Genomic DNA, 18,878 nt, shown 5'->3' with positions numbered 1-18,878 from the left:
GACGTGGTGACCCAATGGGTCCCACGAGGGACCCAGGTGTCCAGGACCTGTCGAAGGTTCAGGGGGGCCCCAGGTGTCCAGGTCCTACCAAAGGTCCAGGGGGGGACCCAGGCGTCTGGGTCCAGGGGGGACCCAGGTGTCCAAGTCCTGCCAAGGGTCCCGGAGGGGACCCAGGTGTCCAGGTCCTGCCAAGGGTCCAGGAGGGGACCCAGGTGTCCGGGTCCAGGGGGGGACCCAGGCGTCCAGGTCCTACCAAGGGTCCCGGAGGGGACCCAGGTGTCCAGGTCCTGCCAAGGGTCCAGGAGGGGACCCAGGTGTCCGGGTCCAGGGGGGACCCAGGCGTCCAGGTCCTACCAAGGGTTCAGGAGGGGACCCAGGCATCCAGGTCCTGCCAAGGGTCCAGGAGGGGACCCAGGTGTCCGGGTCCAGGGGGGACCCAGGCGTCCAGGTCCTACCAAGGGTTCAGGAGGGGACCCAGGCGTCCAGGTCCTGCCAAGGGTCCAGGAGGGGACCCAGGTGTCCAGGTCCAGGGGGGACCCAGGCGTCCAGGTCCTGCCAAGGGTCCAGGAGGGGACCCAGGTGTCCGGGTCCAGGGGGGACCCAGGCGTCCAGGTCCTGCCAAGGGTCCAGGAGGGGACCCAGGTGTCTGGGTCCAGGGGGGGACCCCAGGCGTCCAGGTCCTGCCCACCCCCACCCCACAACCCAGGAGGGTCATGGGTATCCCCTGGTGTCCCCCCATTCCCCGTCGCATCCCCCCCTCCGGTGTCCCTCCCCACCACCCCATGCGGTGTCGCAACTCCCGGTGGCCCCTCGCCAGCCGCCTTCCCCGAAATGAGGAAGGACCCAGGCGTCCGGGCAGGCCCTCCCCCACCCCGACGTGGGGGTGGACCCAGGCGCCCTGTGGTTCCCAGCCCCCACCCAGGTGGACCCAAAAATCCAGGAACCCCCCCACAGTGGGTCCCAGACTCCCTTGGCAGGGGTGGACCCAGGGGTCCGGGCAGACCCTCCCCAACACCCACCCAGGTGGACCCAGGCGTTTGGGCCTCTCCCAGTGGCTCCCAGCCCCCACCCAGGTGGACCCAGGCATCCAGCCCCCCCCCTTGTATATGGGTGGACCCAGGCGTCCAAGCCTCGTTGGCATGGGTGGACCCAGGCGGCCGGGTGCTGGTTACCCATTAACCAGTGGCGCCACCATAAAGGGACCCCCGGGATCCCCCGTCCCCGTCCCCCCCCTACAGCCATGGGGGCTCTGGCGCTACCCCTCCTCCTCGGCCTCCTGCTGCTGCATGCGGTCCCCAACCATGCCCAACTGTGAGTCACGGGGACCCCCCCCCCCAACCATGGGACCCCCCCCTTAACCCATGGGCCTCCCCCCACCTGGATCCCCCATGTGCCCAGGGGAGCCCACCCACCCATTTGACCCCCTCTTCTGGGACCCCTCACACCCCACCCATGGGATCCCTGCACCCCAAGATCCCCTCACCCAGGGGATCCCCACCCACCAGACCCCCCTGGCTGGGACCCCAATGGCTGGGACCCCCTCCCCAACCAAGACCCCCTGCCCCAGATGGAAACCTCATGGTAGACTCCCCCCCATGGCCAGGACCCCCCACCCTAGATTGAACCCCGCCATGACCAGGACCCCCATCCTGAAGGAGACCCCCATATCTGGGACCCCCTAAACCAGGACCCCCTCTCTGGGACTCCCACCTCAACTGGGACCCCCCCCTCAACTGGGACCCCCCTTCCAGGGACCCCCAACCTACCTGGGACCCCCCCTGACCAGGACCCCCACCCCAGATCGGAGCCTCCTTTCCAGGACCCCCCCAGGGGTGGGTGCTGGAGGGCAGTGGGAGGGATATTGGGGAGCAATGGGGGGATATTGGGGTGCAACAGGGGGCTTGGGGTTCCTTCAGGTGCATGGGGCAGATCGGAGGGTCCTTGGGGTGCTGTAGGCTCCCCAGGGTGCTGGGTGCTGTGGGGGGACAGATCAGGGGGTCCCTAGGGTGCTGTGGGGACAGATTGGGGGGGGTCTGGGTGCTGTGAGGTCCCCAGGGTGCTCTGGGGGACCCTGTGACAGCCCCCCATGACGGCCGGTGTCCCCAGGGTGACGATGGTGACACCGGCGGTGCTGCGGCTGGAGACGGAGGAGCGGGTGGTGCTGGAGGCGCCGGGGTTGACCGCCGCCACCGAGGCCGTCATCCTGGTGCAGGACTTTCCCCTCAAGCGCCACGTGCTCTACCAGGTCCGCGTGCCGCTGAGCCCCGCTGAGGGCATGTTGGCCACCGCCACCATCAAGGTATGTCACCGCCCCCGTGTCACCTCCCCGCCGGTCACTGCCCCCTCCTGCCCTGGGGAGGGTGGCCCATGGGGCTCAACCCTATATGAGATGGTGGAGAATCTCCATGGGGCTGGTGGGATCTGGGGGAGGATGGTGACCATGGGGTGTTTGGGGATGGTCGCTCTGAGGTCCTTGGGGACAGTCACCCCAGGTCCTTGGGGACAGTGACTCTGGGGTCCTTGGAGATGGTCACGCTATGATTAGAGGATGGTCACCCATGGGTCCATGGGGATGGTCACCTCTGGCTCTTTGGGGACAGTCCCCTCGGCGTCCTTGGAGATGGTCACCCCTTGGTCTTTGATGATGGTCACCCTGGAGTCCTTGGGGACTGTCACCCGGCATCCTCCGTACCGTTCCCTGGGCATGGGTGCCATCTGGTGTCCCCAGCCCCGTCCCTGTGGTGCAGGTGCCACCCGGTGTCCTCTGTCACCGCAGGTGTCGGCCAAGACGCTGCCGCAGTCAGTGGGGAAGCAGTTTGTCTCGGTGACAGCGCGGGTGGGCGCGGTGACCCTGGACAAGGTGCTGCTGGTGTCACTCCAGAGCGGCCACATCTTCCTGCAGACCGACAAGCCCATCTACACCCCTGGCTCCACTGGTGTGTCCTTGGGGTGCTGGGTCTCATCATGGCATGTTGGGGTGCTGGTGGCACCTTGGGGTGTTGGGTCCCCTCCACAGCGCCTTGGGGTGCTGGGGTCCAGCATCCATTTGGAGACCTCCCCACGATGTCCCCATTTTGGGGTCCAGCACCCATTTGGGGACATCCGCCTGCCATCTCCACTGGAACCCAGCACCCATTTTGGGGTCCAACACCCATTTCTGGATGTCCCCACACCATCCCTGCTCACCTTGTCCCCCGTGTCCCCTCCCAGTGCTCTGCCGCCTCTTCGCTGTGGGCCACCTCATGGAGCCAGCGCCCAAGACGGTGATCGTGGAGGTCAAGGTGGGTGCCCGCTGGGGACACAGGGACATGGGGACACAGCTACCCATGCCACCGTCCCCAACCACTCCATGTCCCTTCAGACGCCTGATAATGTCATCATCAAGCAAGTGCCCTTGTCCTCGCCAATGAAGACCGGCATCTTCTCCCTCAACCACAACCTGCCCGAGGTCATCAGGTGGGTGCCACCTCCCCGGGTGGCCCAGGGACATCCGTGGCCCCAGGCTTGCCCCCTCACCCTGTCCCCTGCGTTTTCCAGCCTGGGGACGTGGACAATAATGGCCAAATTTGAAGACTCACCAGAACAGGTCTTCAACACCCAATTCGAAGTCAAAGAGTATGGTAAGGTGGGGTGGGGGTCCCCAGGCACCTGGGTCCCTTGTATCTGTCCTAGATGCCCTGGTCCATTGGGTGTCCCCCCCTAGTCCTGCCAAGCTTTGAGGTGGTCCTGGAGCCGGAGGAGAAGTTCCTCTACATCGACCAGGAGGAGGATTTCCGGGTGTCCATCACAGCCAGGTGGGATGGGGACTCCAAAACTGCTCATTTTGGGGGGTGACACCCACATGGGTGGTGGGGTGGGGTGATGCTCCTGCGCAAAGTCCTCCGGGATGAGGGGGTGGCACGGATGCAGGGTGATGGAGATGGTGGTGATGATGACGGGGGTGATGGGGTGACAGGGGGACATGGGAATGTGGAGTGACAGGGACAGGGTGATGAGGACACGGGGTAATGGGGTGACAGGGTTGCATGACAAGGGGATGCGGGGACATGGGGTGACAGTGATGTGGATGTGATGGGGACGTGGGGATGGGTTGACGGTGACAGCGGTGGCTTGAACCCAGGTACCTGTATGGGAAGCGCCTGCAGGGGTCAGCCTTCGTCCTCTTCGGCGTTATGGTGGACGACGAGAAAAGGAGCATCCCCCAGTCCTTGCGGCGCATCCAGGTGACCCTGTCCTTGCCCCTGTCCCCATCCCTTGTCCCTGTTCCAGTCCCCTGTTGAGCTCTGTCCCTGTCATCTCCCTCCTCATCCCTGTCCCCATCCCTGCCTCATACTGAGCTCTGCCATCCCCTGTCCCCATTCCCATCCCTGTCCCCATCCCGGTCCGCACGTCTGTCCCCTCTCCCACTAACTCCATGCCGCAGGTGAACGACGGGGACGGGGAAGCCGTGCTGTCCATGGCCATGCTGCGGCAGCGATTCGCCAACCCCCAGGAGCTGGTGGGACATTCACTCTACGTCTCCGTCACCGTGATCACTGAGTCAGGTGTGCAGGGCGATCACGGGGGACACAGGGGACTTGGGGGGATAGGGACAGCAGGGATGCGTGAGGCCACGGGCTCTGTGTCTCTGTCACAGTCTTCAACCAATTGGGTAGGTGGAGGGACACTTGGGGACATGTGGGGACATAGAGGGATGGGGACAACAGTTGCACGTGGGGCTGGGGACATGTGGGGTTGGGGACAGCAAAGGATGGAGAGACATGGTGTTGGGGACAGCAAGAATGAGGACAGGTGGGGTTGGGGACAGTGAGGATGGGGCCACCCAAAGTCAGATGGAGCCCTGTGCTGGCGCCGGGTGACACGGCCGTTCCCGTGGCCACCGCAGGCAGTGACATGGTGGAGGCACAGCGCACTGGCATCCGCATCGTGACGTCCCCGTACACCATCCACTTCACCCGCACCCCCAAGTACTTCAAGCCGGGGATGCCCTTCCATCTGACGGTAATGGCATCTGGGGACAGGGATGGGGATGGCGGTGACATTGGCCCAGGACCCCATGGTACCAGGGTCCCCAGCATCAGGATGGGGATGGGGCAAGCCCGGGGGTTTGTGGGTGGAGGAGACTTGGGGACCAGGATCTGTTCCCATGTCATATCCCTGTGTCACCTGGATGGCATCAGATGATGTGTCCCTCGTGGCATGTCCCCATGTAATGTCCTCATGTCACACTGCATCCCCTGCAGGTCTACGTCACTAACCCAGATGAGTCCCCAGCTCCGCGTGTCACCGTCAAGGCTGATGGCTTCCAGGGTCTTGTCTCCACCCAGCGTGATGGCACAGCCAAGCTGGCCCTCAACATGCCGGCCAACAAGGACTCCGTCGTCATCACTGTGAGTGGGGATAGGTGCCAGGGTGGCCTTGGAACTGGGGTGGCCAAGGTGGCTGGGGACACGGGTGGTTGAAGTGACCTGGGGGTTGGGGTTGCTGAGACAACCAAGGTGGCTGAGGTGTCCAGGGTGACCAAGACCCATGGCCAGCACGGTCACCGTTGACCAAGGGCCAGGACAGCAGGATCGGGGCGCCAGGATGGCCTAGACATCCATGGTGGCCAAGGGTCAGGGCCATCCCAGTCACCACCGACCAAAGACCAGGACGGCCAAGGTCAGGGGGAGCAGCATGGCTGAGGTGACTGTGGTGATCAAGATGTCCAGAGTGACCAAGGACCAGGGCTATGCTGGTCACCGTTGACCAAGGAGTAGGGTGGTTGGTGTCAGGGGGACCATGGCAGCCAACGCAATTGGGTTGACCAAGACATCTAGGGTGATCAAGGACCAGGATGGCCAGTGTCAGGGAGACTAGCTGAGATGTCCATAGCGGCCAAGTTGTCCATGGTGGCCTGCAGCCAGGGTCAGCATGGTCCACCAGTGACCAAGAACCAGGATGGTCAAGGTCAGGGGGATGGGAGTGGCCAAGATGTTCAGGGTAGCCAAGGGCCAGGAGGGACAATGTCAGGAGGACCAAAGTGGTTGAGTTGACTAGAGTGGCCAAGACATCCAGGGCAGCAGAGATGATCAGGTTGACCAAGGAGATGATCACCATTGACCAAGGACCAGGGCAGCATGGGTCAGGGAGACCAGGACAGCCAAGACCCCTACGGTGGTCAAGACCTCCATGCTGGTCTCTGCCCACGTCCACGCCTCTCCCTGTTGGCCAAGTGCCACCGTGTCCCCTGTGTTGCAGGTACGGACAGACCAGCCGGGGCTGCCTCCCGACCGCCAGGCCTCGCGGGAGATGACTGCTGAAGCTTACCGCAGCCAGGGTGGTTCCGGCAACCTCCTCCACCTGGCCGTGGGGGCCACCGAGGTGCAGCCTGGTGAAAACCTGGCTGTGAACTTCCATCTCAAGAGCAACAACAATGCCGTCCGTGACTCTGTCCAGTACTTCACCTACCTGGTGAGTGTGCTTGGCCTCTGTCAACCAACTGCCCCCCCCCATCTTGTAGACCTAGGTGTCCGGGTGCCCACCAACCCTGCCTTTCCTTGCCCGCCGCAGGTCATGAGCAAGGGACGCATTGTCCGCGTGGGGCGACAGCGGCACGAGGCCGGCCAGAGCCTGGTCACCATGTCTCTGCCAGTGACGGCCGAGCTCATCCCCTCCTTCCGCATCGTGGCCTACTACCACGTGATGCCAGGCGAGATTGTCGCTGACTCCATCTGGGTTGACGTCAAGGACACTTGCATGGGCAGCGTGAGTGTGTCCCCACTGTCCCAGGGGCCGGGGGAAGCCTGGGAGCATTGGCTGGGCCTTGGAGGTGGCTTGAGTGACCCTTGAGGTGGCCCTTGAGGGGCTTGGGTGGCCCATGATGGAGACTAGGTGTCACTTAGGTGGTTTGGATAGTCCATGAGGGGCTTGGGCATCTCACAGGAGGCCTTGGGTGGCCCAGGTAGCCCACTGATGGTCCAGATGTTCCATGGTGGAGGACACAGCCATCAGCTACCCCTGGAGGACTCCAGCACCCTGTGGGGTTGGGGTAACCCCACGGGGCAGCTCCTGGGAGGTGTGGTGAAGGTTTCTTTTTGGGCATCCCGTGGACATGACCCCCCCTGCCCCGTGTCCCCCGGCAGCTGGTGGTGAAGGGAGCGACAGAGGCTGACAACCGGGTGCACGAACCGGGGACACCCATGCGGCTGCGCATCGAGGGTGACCACAATGCCTATGTGGGGTTGGTGGCCGTGGATAAGGGCGTCTTCGTCCTCAGCAAGAAGAACAAGCTCACCCAGTCCAAGGTGGGTGCCTGGGTCCCCGTCCCCACTGTCCCCGGCGGGTGGCAGTGGCTGTCATGGCTGTCCCCGGTTGGCCACAGGTTTGGGACACGGTGGAGAAGAGTGACATCGGCTGCACCCCGGGCAGCGGGAGGGACAACGTGGGTGTCTTTGTTGACGCTGGCCTCAGCCTGGTCACCAACGTGAAGATCACCACGCCACAGCGATCAGGTAGGGGACATGCTGGGGACTGGGACAACCTGGGGTGGCACCTTGGCGATGGGCTAGGTGACACCTTAGGGATGTGGCACTTCAAGGATGCGGGAGTGTGACACTTTAGGGATGGGGGATGTGTCCCCTGGACTTTGGGATGGGACAACTGATGTCAAGGGGAAGTGACACCTGGGTTCGGGGCTGTGACACTGTGGGGTCCTGACCTGTGTCCTCTCCCTCCCCAGAGGTCCAGTGTCGCCAGCCTGCGAAACGCAAGCGCCGCTCCCTGCAGCTCATCGAGTACAAAGGCACCAAGGGTAGGTGGCACTGGGAACGTCCCATGTCCCCAAAACACTGGAATGTCCTGTGCCCCTGGGAACACCAGATTGTCCCATGTCCCTGAAGATGCCAAAGTGTCCCAGGTCCCCGAGGGACACCGGAGCATCCCATGTCCCAATCAATACCAGTGTCCCATGTCCCTGGTGATACCACAGCATCCCATATCCCAATGAATACCAGTGTCCCATGTCCCTGAGGGACATCAGAGTGTCCCATGTCCCTGACGGCCCTCAGGGGCTTTGGGACTTGGTGCCAGCTTGGTGCCTCGGTGCTGGCAGCGGCTGAGTACACGGACAAGGCGCTGCGCAAGTGTTGTGAGGACGGCATGAAGGAAAACCCCATGGGCCACAGCTGCGAGCATCGGACCAACTACATCCAGGATGGAGAAGCCTGCATCCGGGCCTTCCTCGACTGCTGCAACTACATCAAGGGCATCCGCGACCAGAAGCAGCGCGAGCTCCACCTCGAGCTGGCTCGAAGCAAGTGCTGGGCGATGGTGGGGTGATGGCAGGGTTGGCGGTTGCGAAGCTTGAGTGAAGCTTGGGCAAAGCTTAAGTGAAGCTTGGGTGAAGCTTAAGTGAAGCTTGGGCAAAGCTTAAGTGAAGCTTGGGTGAAGGTCAGGTGAACCTCGGGCATTGGTTGTGCGATGCTTGGGTGATGCTTGGGTGAAGGTCAGGTGAACCTCGGGCGTTGCTTGGGTGATGCTTGGGTGAAGGTCAGGTGAACCTCAGGCATTGGTTGTGCTATCCTTGGGCAATACTTGGATCAATTTGGGGCAATGCTTGGGTGAAAGTTGGGTGATGCCTAGATGATGCTTGGGCAAAACAAGGGTGGTGCTTGGATGGTGCTGGCGTGATAGTGGCTCCACCCAGGGGCTAGGCCTCGGAGGCCATGGTTGAGAAGGATGCTGCCACCTCCAGGTGAGGCGGATGATGGCTTCCTGGCTGACGAGGACATCACCTCACGGAGCCTCTTCCCGGAGAGCTGGCTGTGGCAGGTGGAGTCGCTGACGGAGCAGCCCAATGAGCTGGGGTGAGCCCTGTGCCCTTGTCCCACTGCCTCTCCACCCCATGGCTCAACTTGGGGATCATTACCTCCTCCCTGTCCAGCTCTGGACGCTGCCTTGCCCAGTCTGAAGACCAGCTATGATCCCCCCAAAGTCCAGACAAGGGCCATCTTTGAACCCCTGGTGCTGCCTTGGGATCAGCTATGTCACCTTGGTCCCGCTCAGGGGCCATCTACAACCCCCTGGTCTAGCTCTGGGGACCAGCCATGACCCCTCCTACTCCAGTTTGGTGGCTGGTTACACCTCCCTAGCCTGGCCTGGGACTGGTTATGACCCCCTTGGTCATTCCCATCCTCTCCAGAATCTCCACAAAGACTTTGCCTGTGTACCTGAAGGACTCCATCACCACGTGGGAGGTCCTGGCCGTCAGCATCTCGCGGACCAAGGGTACGTGATGGAGTAGGAAGGTGTCCCTGGGGATCAAAGGAGTCCCCCAAACCTTGGGCGTGGTCCCTGGGACTTGAAGGGTCCCCTAAAGTCTGCTGGGTTTCCTTGGGGTTTGAGGGATCTCCAAAATCTTAGAGGGGTGCATACCACTGGAGAGGTGCCCCAAACTTTGGGGAGATCCCCCAAAGCTCGGTGGCAGTCCTTGGGACTTGAAGGATAGCCTAAGCCTTGGGAGGACTCCATGGGATTTGAGGGATCCCCTAAACCTTGGGAGGACTCCATGGGATTTGAGGGATCCCCTAAACCTTGGGAGGACTCCATGGGACTTGAAGGATCTCTGAAAGCCTTGGGGATGTCCCTGGGACGTGAGGGGCCCAGCAAGCCCATAAGCATGAACGCCATGTCCCTGGGGACCACCCCGCAGGGCTGTGCGTTGCCGACCCCTATGAGATCACAGTGATGAAGGAGTTCTTCATCGACCTACGCCTGCCCTACTCTGTGGTGAGGAACGAGCAGGTGGAGATCCGTGCCGTCCTCTACAACTACTGGACTCAGGAAATCACGGTTGGCAGGGGACCCACACCCGGGCTTCTGGGGGGTCTGTGGCCACCTGAACCCCACGGCCAACATCTCTGTGCCCTGCAGGTGCGCGTGGAGCTGATGTACAACCCAGCCCTGTGCAGCGCCTCCACCTCCAAGTCGCGCTACCAGCAGATCCTCAGGCTGAAACCCCAGTCATCATGGGCTGTGCCTTTTGTCATCGTGCCCTTGCAGCTGGGGCTGCATGACATCGAGGTGAAGGCAGCTGTCCAGGGCAAGTTCGTGGCTGATGGTGTCAAGAAGAAGCTGAAAGTTGTGGTGAGTGGCCATTGCTGCTCACGGTGTCTCCACCACATGGTGCCACCTCCATCCCTGAGATGCCCCCAGCATTGTATCCCTGTGACATCCCTGTCTCCACTTTCATCCTGGCGTTGGTACCCAGGGATGAAGGATCCTTCCCCCAGGATGCTCTGGTGTGGTCTCCTGGGGCTGTCCCAGTTTGTCCCATGACCTGGGGGTGCTGGTTTACACTGGGACACCTTTCCTGGACAACCCAGAGAGGCTGGGAAGGGGGAACCCAAAACCAGCCCAACCTTTAGCATTGGACTCTCACCTCTTCAGCCCGAAGGGATGAGGTTGGAGAAGACGGTGAAGATAGTTGAGCTGGACCCGAAGACGAAGGGAGTCAGTGAGTGGCCCCGGCTGGTCTTGGGGATGTCTCAGCCCCAGAGGGATGTCCCACGGTGGGAAGGATCTGGGGCATCTCAGGGGACAAGGGAAGACCCACTGTGGGCCTGGGACATCTTGGGGGATGAAGGATGTACCACCAAGGGTAGGACTGGGGCATCCTGGGGGACAAGGGACATCCCACTATGGAGCTGGGGCATCTCAGGGAATGAGGGATGTCCTGCTGTGGGTCTGGGGCATCCTTGGGGATGAGGAACATCCTACTTGGAGCTCGGGCATCTTGGGGGACAAGGGATGTGCCATTATCGGGCTGGGGCATCTCAGGGAATGAGGCATGTCCTGCTGTGGGTCTGGGGCATCCTTGGGGACAAGGGACATCCTACTATGGAGCTGGGGCATCTCAAGGGAAAAGGGACATCCTGGTATGGCTCTGGAACATCTTGAGGGGCAAGGGACATCCTGCTGCAGATGTGGGGCAGGGCTGGGTCACCTCAGGGTGGGGGGGACATGAAGGATTTGGGGTCACCCATCTCCATCCTGGCCTCCCTGCCCCACAGATGGTGTACAGGAAGAGAGGGTGAAGGCAGCAAACCTCTCTGACATTGTCCCTGACACCGAGTCGGAGACCAAAGTCAGCATCCAAGGTGAGAGCCGGGGAAGGGACACATGTGGGGACGAGTTGGGAGGGGGTGGGACACTCCTGGCTTGACATCTGCCCTTCTTCTGGTTCAGGAAACCCTGTGTCCATCATGGTGGAGAAAGCCATCGACGGGAACAAGCTGAAGCACCTCATCGTGACCCCAACGGGCTGTGGGGAGCAGAACATGATCGGGTTGACGCCCACCGTCATTGCCACCCACTACCTGGACAGCACATTGCAGTGGGAAAGCTTCGGTGTTGACCGCCGCACTGAGGCCATCACCTTGATTAGAAAGGGTAGGAGCATCCCCCAAAGGGTGGAAGCATCCCCTGGTTTCCTTTCTTGGGGTGCAAAGTGTCGCCATCGTCCAAGGCGCTGAAGAAACTTGCCCCTTTGAAGAAGACATGGGTTGGGTGCTACCAGTTTGGGGATTTCTAGAGCTACTGGTTTTGCTCCAGAGCGGGTTGGTGGCCTGAAGCTACCTCAGCTTGGCTGGGTGCTCCTTCTGTTGGCCAACAGCTGGAGGGCGTTGGTGGCCTGAAGCCAACGCCAGTGCTCCTTGTGTTGGCCAACCACCGTCTCCTCACCAGGTTACACCCAACAGCTCGCTTTCCGGAAACCTGACAGCTCCTTTGCCGCCTTCAAGGATCGCCCATCAAGCACCTGGTGAGGGTCATGTTGCCACCACCACGCAGGTCCGGGTGACAGGGTTGGACATGACGCTAAGGTCCTCCTGTCCCCAGGTTGACAGCCTACGTGGCCAAAGTCTTTGCCATGGCCATCAAGCTGGTAGACATTGAGCCCGAGGTGGTTTGTGGTGCCGTGAAATGGCTCATCCTGGAGAAGCAGAAGCCAGATGGGATTTTCCAAGAAGATGCTCCTGTCATCCATACGCCGATGATGGTATGGGAGGATCCAAACCCTGTCCCTGCTGGTGGCCAAAGCCCTGTTGGCTCAAGGATGGGCTTTTGGAACGAGCTGTGGGGAAAGGACCATCTTGGGTGACAGGGCTGAGTGTTGGGTGGACAGAGCTTGCTGTGAAAACCACAGTCCTGAGGTTCTTTTCCCTCCATTTTGTCACGCAGGGAGGCTACCAGGGTGCCGAGCCCGAAGTGTCACTGACGGCCTTTGTCCTCGTCGCGCTGCAGGAGGCCCGGGAGGTCTGCAAGGACCATGTCAACGTGAGTGGCCCAGTCCTCAACCCCGCATGGGAAGAGGGGGGACAACTGGCATCTGTCACATAGAGGGACAGTGCTTCAAGATGAGGTGCCCAACCCTTATATCAGCCACCTGAGAATCCAAACTTACCATCCTTTCTGCCCAGAGCTTGGATGGGAGCATCAACAAAGCTGCCGAATACCTTGCCCGGAGGTACCAGTTCCTGGCCCGACCCTACACGGTGGCCCTGACCTCCTATGCCTTGGCCCTGGCAGGGAAACTCAAAAGCGAGAAAGTTCTCATGAAGTTTTCCAAAGGTGACGTCCCTCCACGGGGGACAAAACTGGGGTGGGGGGAGAGGTAATTATGGGTTACCTGGTGGGAGGAGAAATCATCCCTAGAGGGTGCTGAGGGACCGATGTCACCCCAGAGGGCAGAAGTTGGGAGGAACGCAACGCCCATACCTACAACATCGAGGGGACGTCCTACGCGTTGCTGGCCTTGCTGCAAATGGAGAAGCCAGAGCTGACGGGGGCGGTGGCCCGCTGGCTTGCCCAGCAGAACTACTATGGTGGTGGCTACGGATCAACTCAGGTGGGCTACGGAGCTCCCTGGCACCCATGGGTGCTGTCCTGGCACCCGCTGCCATGGGGAAGGGGGACAGGAAGACAGGGGTTGAGGGCTGTGTTGGGGGTTGAGGGGTCACCCTGTGGCCCTGGGGACTCCAGGGACATGACATGTCTCTTGGGGGACACCTCTGGTCCCATGGGACCCCAAAGGCATTGGGGGACCCCTCAGGGCTTGGGGATCACCTCGGGGCCCTTGGGACCCCCAGGGACATGGCATGTCCTTGGGGAACACCCCTGATCCCATGGGATCTCAAGGGCTTTGGAAAACCCAAAAGGCCTGTCCCTGGGGGACACCCTGGGGACACCTCCAGACCCTGGGGACACCTCCAGACCCTGGGGACCCTCAGGGACATGTCCTGTCCCTGGGGGACACCTCTGCTCCATAAGACCCCCAAGGGTATGTTCCAGGTGATATTGGGTGGCCTCAGGACTTGGGGTCACCCTGGGCTCAGGGCCACCCGGGGGGCTTTGGGGATGCTCCAGACGGTGTCCCCAAGCCCTGGTGACACAGATGTCCCTTCAGGCCACCATCCTGGTATTCCAAGCGTTGGCCCAGTACCAGGTAGCAACTCCACGGCAGCTTGAGCTCAACCTTGATGTGTCGGTGCTGCTGCCGCGCCGTGCCAGTGCCATCACCTACCGCATCGAGAACAGCAACGCCCTGGTGGCACGCTCCGCTGAGGTACCGGCACCCTTGTCACCATTGTCATCGTCACCATCAGGACCAGGGGGATGCAGCACTGCTTGCCCTGCTGTTCCCGTCCGTGGGATGTCCCTGTCCCCTCTGTATCTCTCCATGTCCCAGGACGATCTTGTCCCCTCGCTATGGCCTCGGGTGTCCCTGTCCCTTCCATGTCACCTCCATGTCCTGTCCCCTGTGTCCTTCCAAGGCTTGGGATGTCCCTGCCATGTCCCTCCATGTCCCAGGCTGATCTTGTCCCCTCCCTGGCTGTGACCTGGAATGTCCCTGTCCCCTTCATGCCCCTCCACGTCCTCTGATTTCCTTGTCCCCTCCACGTCCTTCCTGTCCCCTTTGTGTCTTGCAACGCTGTTGTCCCCTCCATGTCCTGGGATGTCCCTGTCCCTTCTACACCCCCTCCGTGTTCCCGTGTGCCTCCACGGCCCAGGACGCCCCGTCCCTTCCGTGTCCCTCCCAGGGGATGTCCCTGTCCCATCCCAAAGTCCCCTCTCCCTGCAGACCAAGTTGAACGAGGACTTCACGGTGAAAGCTGAGGGCACGGGCAAGGGGACGATGACAGTGGTGACCGTCTACAATGCCAAGGTCCCTGACAAGGACAACAAGTGTGACAGTTTTGACCTGCGGGTGCAGGTGGAGGACGTGAAGACAGGTGAGTCCCCCACATGTCCCCTCCATGTCCTCGCTATGTCCCCTTGTATCCCTCTCCATGTCCTTCCATGGCACCCCCATGTCCCCTTCGATGCTCCCCATGTCCCCTCATTGTCCCCATGTCCCCCCACAGGCAGGGAACAGGACGGTGTCTTCCGCTCCGTCAAGATCACCATCTGCACCAGGTAGGACAGGCTGGGGACGTTGGGGACATCAGGGACACTGGAGATAGGGAGGACAATGAGGATAGCGGGGACAGGGACATCAGGGAAAAGGATGGGGACGCTGGGGACAAACAGGGCTCACGCCACCTTGTCCCACAGGGATCCTTGGGAACAGGGACAGCGGGGATGGGGATGCTGGGGACAATAGGGCAGTTGGGGACAGGCGGGTGGCCTCAGCCCTGTCCCCACAGGTACCTGGACAACGTGGATGCCACCATGTCCATCCTCGACGTCTCCATGCTCACGGGTTTCTCGCCTGACATCCAGGACCTGAAGAGGGTGAGTGCGGGGACGTGGGGACGCACGGGGGGACCCGGGGGAGACGCAGGACTTTGCATCTTTGTGCCATCGTGTCCCACTGTGTCCCCACATCTCCCTAACCCCCGTGCGTGTCCCCCATGTCCTTGTGTCCCCACATCCCCGTGTGTGTCCCTGTGTGTCACTGTGTCCCCATATTCCCCGGTGTCACAGCATCCCTGTGTCCCTGCCTTTCCCTCCATGGCCGTGTGTTCCCGTGTCCCCTGGTGTCACTGTCCCTGCATCCCCGTGTCCCCCTGTGTCCCCACATCTCTGCAAGTCCCCTTCATCCTGCCATGGCCACGTGTCCCTACGTGTACCACGTGGCCAGCATCACCATGTCCCTGTATCCCGACGCGGTTGCATGTCCCCACGTGTCCCTGCATGTCCTGCATGCCCGGTGTCACCGTGTCCTTGTCCCCAGCTCACAGACGGGGTGGACAGGTACATCTCCAAGTTTGAGATCGACCAATCGTCGTCGAACCGCAGCAACCTCATCATCTACCTCGACAAGGTGGGCACACAGGGGACGTGGGGGACATGGGGATGGGGACAAGATGGGACAGGATGGAGACATGACAGGGATGGGGAGAGGGTGGGGACGGGGACATAGGATGGAGTTGGGGACGCAGGCAGGGACAGGACTGGGACAGGGGTGGGATGGGGACACAGGTGGGGTCGGGGACATGGATAGGGACTGGAACAGGGACAGAGATGGAGATGAAGTTGGGGATATGGATGGGGACAGAGGTGGGGACAGGAAAAGGGTCTCAGGGGTGGGGACAAGGACAGGGTCATGGATGGGGACAGCATGGGGATACGGCTGGGGACAGGGCCAGGCCGGGGGTTGAGGCGCTGACTCCCAGCCTGGCTGACTGCCATCCCCGTGTCCCTGTGCCCCCGTGTCCCCGTCCCCAGATCTCGCACAGGGCCGAGGAGTGTTTCTCCTTCAAGGCCCACCAGAACTTCCAGGTGGGCTTGATCCAGCCTGCGGCCGTCGCTGTCTACAGCTACTACAAGATCGGTGCGCCCCATGTCCCCTTGTGTCACCCTCAGGTCCCCTCTGTCCCCACACTCTCCTCTGTGCCCCCTGCTTCCACAAAGTCCCCTCTCTGTCCTCCCTCTGTGTCCCCTCCTGTCCCTTTGTCCCACCATGTCCCTGCTGATCTTCTCCCCATGCCTGCGTCCCCCTGTGTCCCCATGTCCCCATTGCATCCCCTGCTGACCTTCTCCCTCCACATGTCACCACTCTGTCCCCATGTCTCCCACTGGTCCTTTTCCCTTGTGTCCCCCTCCCACCTCGTGTCCCCTCATGTCCCCTTGTCCCTGCAGATGATCGCTGCACCCGTTTCTACCATCCGGACAAGGACGGTGGGAAACTGAGCAAGATCTGCCAGGGGGAAGTGTGCCGCTGCGCCGAAGGTGACATGGGGACGCAGGGACATGGGGACAGACTGGGTCAACACCCCTACCATGATGGGACACATCATGGCCGTGATGGGACACATCATTGCTGTGATGGGACATGTCATGGCTGTGATGGGACACATCACGGCCATGATGGGACACGTCGCTGACAACATGGGATGTGTCATGACTGTGATGGAGTCATGTCCCTGCCATGATGGGACATGTCACTACCACAATAGACCTTGTCATGGCCGTGTCCCCATGTCCCCGCAGAAAACTGCTTCATGCGGCACAAGCAAGACACCCCGATCACCGTCAACCAACGCATCGGGCGCGCCTGCGAGCCAGGAGTTGACTACGGTGGGACATGGGGGACATGGGGGACATGGGGGACATGGGGGACATGCAGTCATGGAGGGATAATGGGGGACATGGGGTCATGGGGGGAGTTGGGACACATAGGGGGGACGTGAAGGATATGGATGGGGACATGAAGGACCAGAGAAGAACATGAGGGGCACGGAGAGACAGGAGGGGACAGGGGGACATGGAGGGACGAGGACAGGCGGGGATGTAGAGGGACATGGGGAGGAAAGGGGGGGACAGGGGGCCCCCCACATGCTGAGGGGCCACCCTAGAGTGGGGGTGCTGTCTAGGGGTGGGGGTGACACAGTGATGTCCCCCTCCCCAGTGTACAAGGTGAAGCTGATGGCAATGGAGCAGTCGCCGTCCCATGACAACTACATCATGAACATCCTCTCTGTCATCAAGATGGGTACGAGCACCCCAGGGGTGGGGGACAAGGCCACCCTGAGGGACATGGTGGGGGTCACCTAGGGCTGGGGACAGCCAGGAGCGGGGACACAGGTGGGTTGGTGTCACTAGAGTGGCTTGGGGGCACCCAGGTGGGTTGGCATCACCCAACGGCGCTGGGGACACCCATTGGGAAGGGACACCCGGGTGGGTTGGCGTCACCCAACGGCGCTGGGGACACCCATTGGGAAGGGACACCCGGGTGGGTTGGCGTCACCCAACGGCGCTGGGGACACCCATTGGGAAGGGACACCCGGGTGGGTTGGCGTCACCCAACGGCGCTGGGGACACCCATTGGGAAGGGACACCCGGGTGGGTTGGCGTCACCCAACGGCGCTGGGGACACCCATTGGGAAGGGACACCCGGGTGGGTTGGTGTCACCCAGGTGGGGTGGAGACACCCAAGGGTGCTGGAGAAGGCTGGAGGGAACTGGTGTCACCCATGGCTGATGACACCAGTGGGGTGGTGCCACCAAGGATGCTCCCTGGGGACTGGGACACGGCAAACTGGGTGTCCCTGTTGTGTTGGGGTGGAGGTGACATGTCACCTCTGTGTCCTCCCCTGGGACAGGCACCGATGAGGACCCAGCAGGAAGCAACCGGACCTTCATCAGCCACCGGCAGTGCCGAGACTCTCTGAGGCTCCAGATTGGCCAGGACTACCTGCTCTGGGGAATGGCCACCGACCTGTGGGTCACCGGCCGCTGGTAGGGACGTGGGGACACGTGTGGGGACAGGGATGGGGCCACATCTGTGGGGACATGGCAACACAAGACGTGGGACATTGGGGACATGGGTAGATGGGACATGGGGGACGCAGAGACACATGGACATGGGGACGCTGACACCCAAGTACACGGGCGCATACTCCCCAAGCCTGAGATTCTCCAGCGTCTCGTACAGGGTTGTGCACCCCATTGTCCACCCCCGTCTCCTGCCCCCCCACCCCCGGGGTACCACGCCCTTCTGACCCGTGTCCCCTCTGTCCCCGTGCTGTCTCCAGCTTCTCCTACCTCATCGGCAAGGACACGTGGCTGGAGGCATGGCCCTCGGAGGTGGCGTGCCAGGAGTCCGACCTGCAAGCCCTCTGCCAGGACTTCATTGAGTTCTCCGAGGCCATGACCATGTTTGGGTGTCCATCCTGAGCGAGTGCCCCTCACCCATGGGTGCCCCCTCACCCTGCTGCCCCCTCTTGCCCCCCTTTTTTTTTTGGGTTAAAAAAAGTCCTTTCTGACAACCTGGCTCTGGATCTGCATGGTGGGGGTGTCAGGGGGATGTGGGGACACTATAGGGGACAACAGGCTTTGGGGACACCATAGGGGACAACAGGGTGGTGAGGCCTTCATAGTTGTCGTGGGGACTCTGTAGGGGACAAGAGGGTGGTGGGGACACCATAGGGGACGATGGGGTCCTAGGGGACACCACAGGGGCCGTGGGGACTCTGTAGGGGACAAGAGGGTGGTGGGGACACCATAGGGGACGATGGGGTCCTAGGGGACACCACAGGGGCCATGGGGACTCTGTAGGGGACAAGAGGGTGGTGGGGACACCATAGGGGACGATGGGGTTCTAGGGGACGCCACAGGGGCCATGGGGACTCTGTAGGGGACAAGAGGGTGGTGGGGACACCATAGGGGACGATGGGGTTCTAGGGGACGCCACAGGGGCTGTGGGGACTCTGTAGGGGACAAGAGGGTGGTGGGGACACCATAGGGGACGATGGGGTCCTAGGGGACGCCACAGGGGCTGTGGGGACTCTGTAGGGGACAAGAGGGTGGTGGGGACACCATAGGGGACGATGGGGTCCTAGGGGACACCACAGGGGCTGTGGGGACTCTGTAGGGGACAAGAGGGTGGTGGGGACA

The 18,878-nt window shown here is 61.8% G+C and overlaps 1 protein-coding gene across 1 annotated transcript; it reads left to right on the top strand.

The window, feature by feature from the left end:
* Positions 1-1,240: 1,240 nt before the first annotated feature.
* On the top strand, positions 1,241-18,158 carry C3 (complement C3; the record flags this gene model as incomplete). The annotated part of the gene is made up of 40 exons (XM_082334038.1): positions 1,241-1,311; positions 2,107-2,299; positions 2,777-2,936; positions 3,211-3,281; positions 3,362-3,456; positions 3,538-3,620; positions 3,704-3,794; positions 4,121-4,223; positions 4,424-4,544; positions 4,886-5,001; positions 5,244-5,390; positions 6,241-6,453; positions 6,553-6,747; positions 7,125-7,286; positions 7,364-7,493; positions 7,721-7,792; positions 8,093-8,298; positions 8,740-8,846; positions 9,182-9,267; positions 9,692-9,831; positions 9,913-10,125; positions 10,429-10,495; positions 11,052-11,138; positions 11,227-11,430; positions 11,725-11,800; positions 11,878-12,037; positions 12,220-12,315; positions 12,459-12,609; positions 12,723-12,886; positions 13,445-13,603; positions 14,120-14,270; positions 14,403-14,454; positions 14,685-14,772; positions 15,215-15,304; positions 15,709-15,814; positions 16,123-16,212; positions 16,474-16,560; positions 16,892-16,975; positions 17,585-17,720; positions 18,017-18,158. The coding sequence occupies 40 exons, from the start codon at positions 1,241-1,243 to the stop codon at positions 18,156-18,158; spliced, it is 4,965 nt and encodes a 1,654-aa protein (XP_082190164.1).
* Between the last annotated feature and the right edge of the window lie 720 nt (positions 18,159-18,878).

The sequence above is a fragment of the Platalea leucorodia genome (genome assembly GCF_965183815.1).
Source record: "Platalea leucorodia genome assembly, chromosome: 29".
NCBI classification, from domain to species: Eukaryota; Metazoa; Chordata; class Aves; order Pelecaniformes; family Threskiornithidae; genus Platalea; species Platalea leucorodia.
The sequence above is the reverse complement of the archived record's forward strand: the minus strand, read 5'-3'. Positions and strand labels throughout refer to the sequence as shown.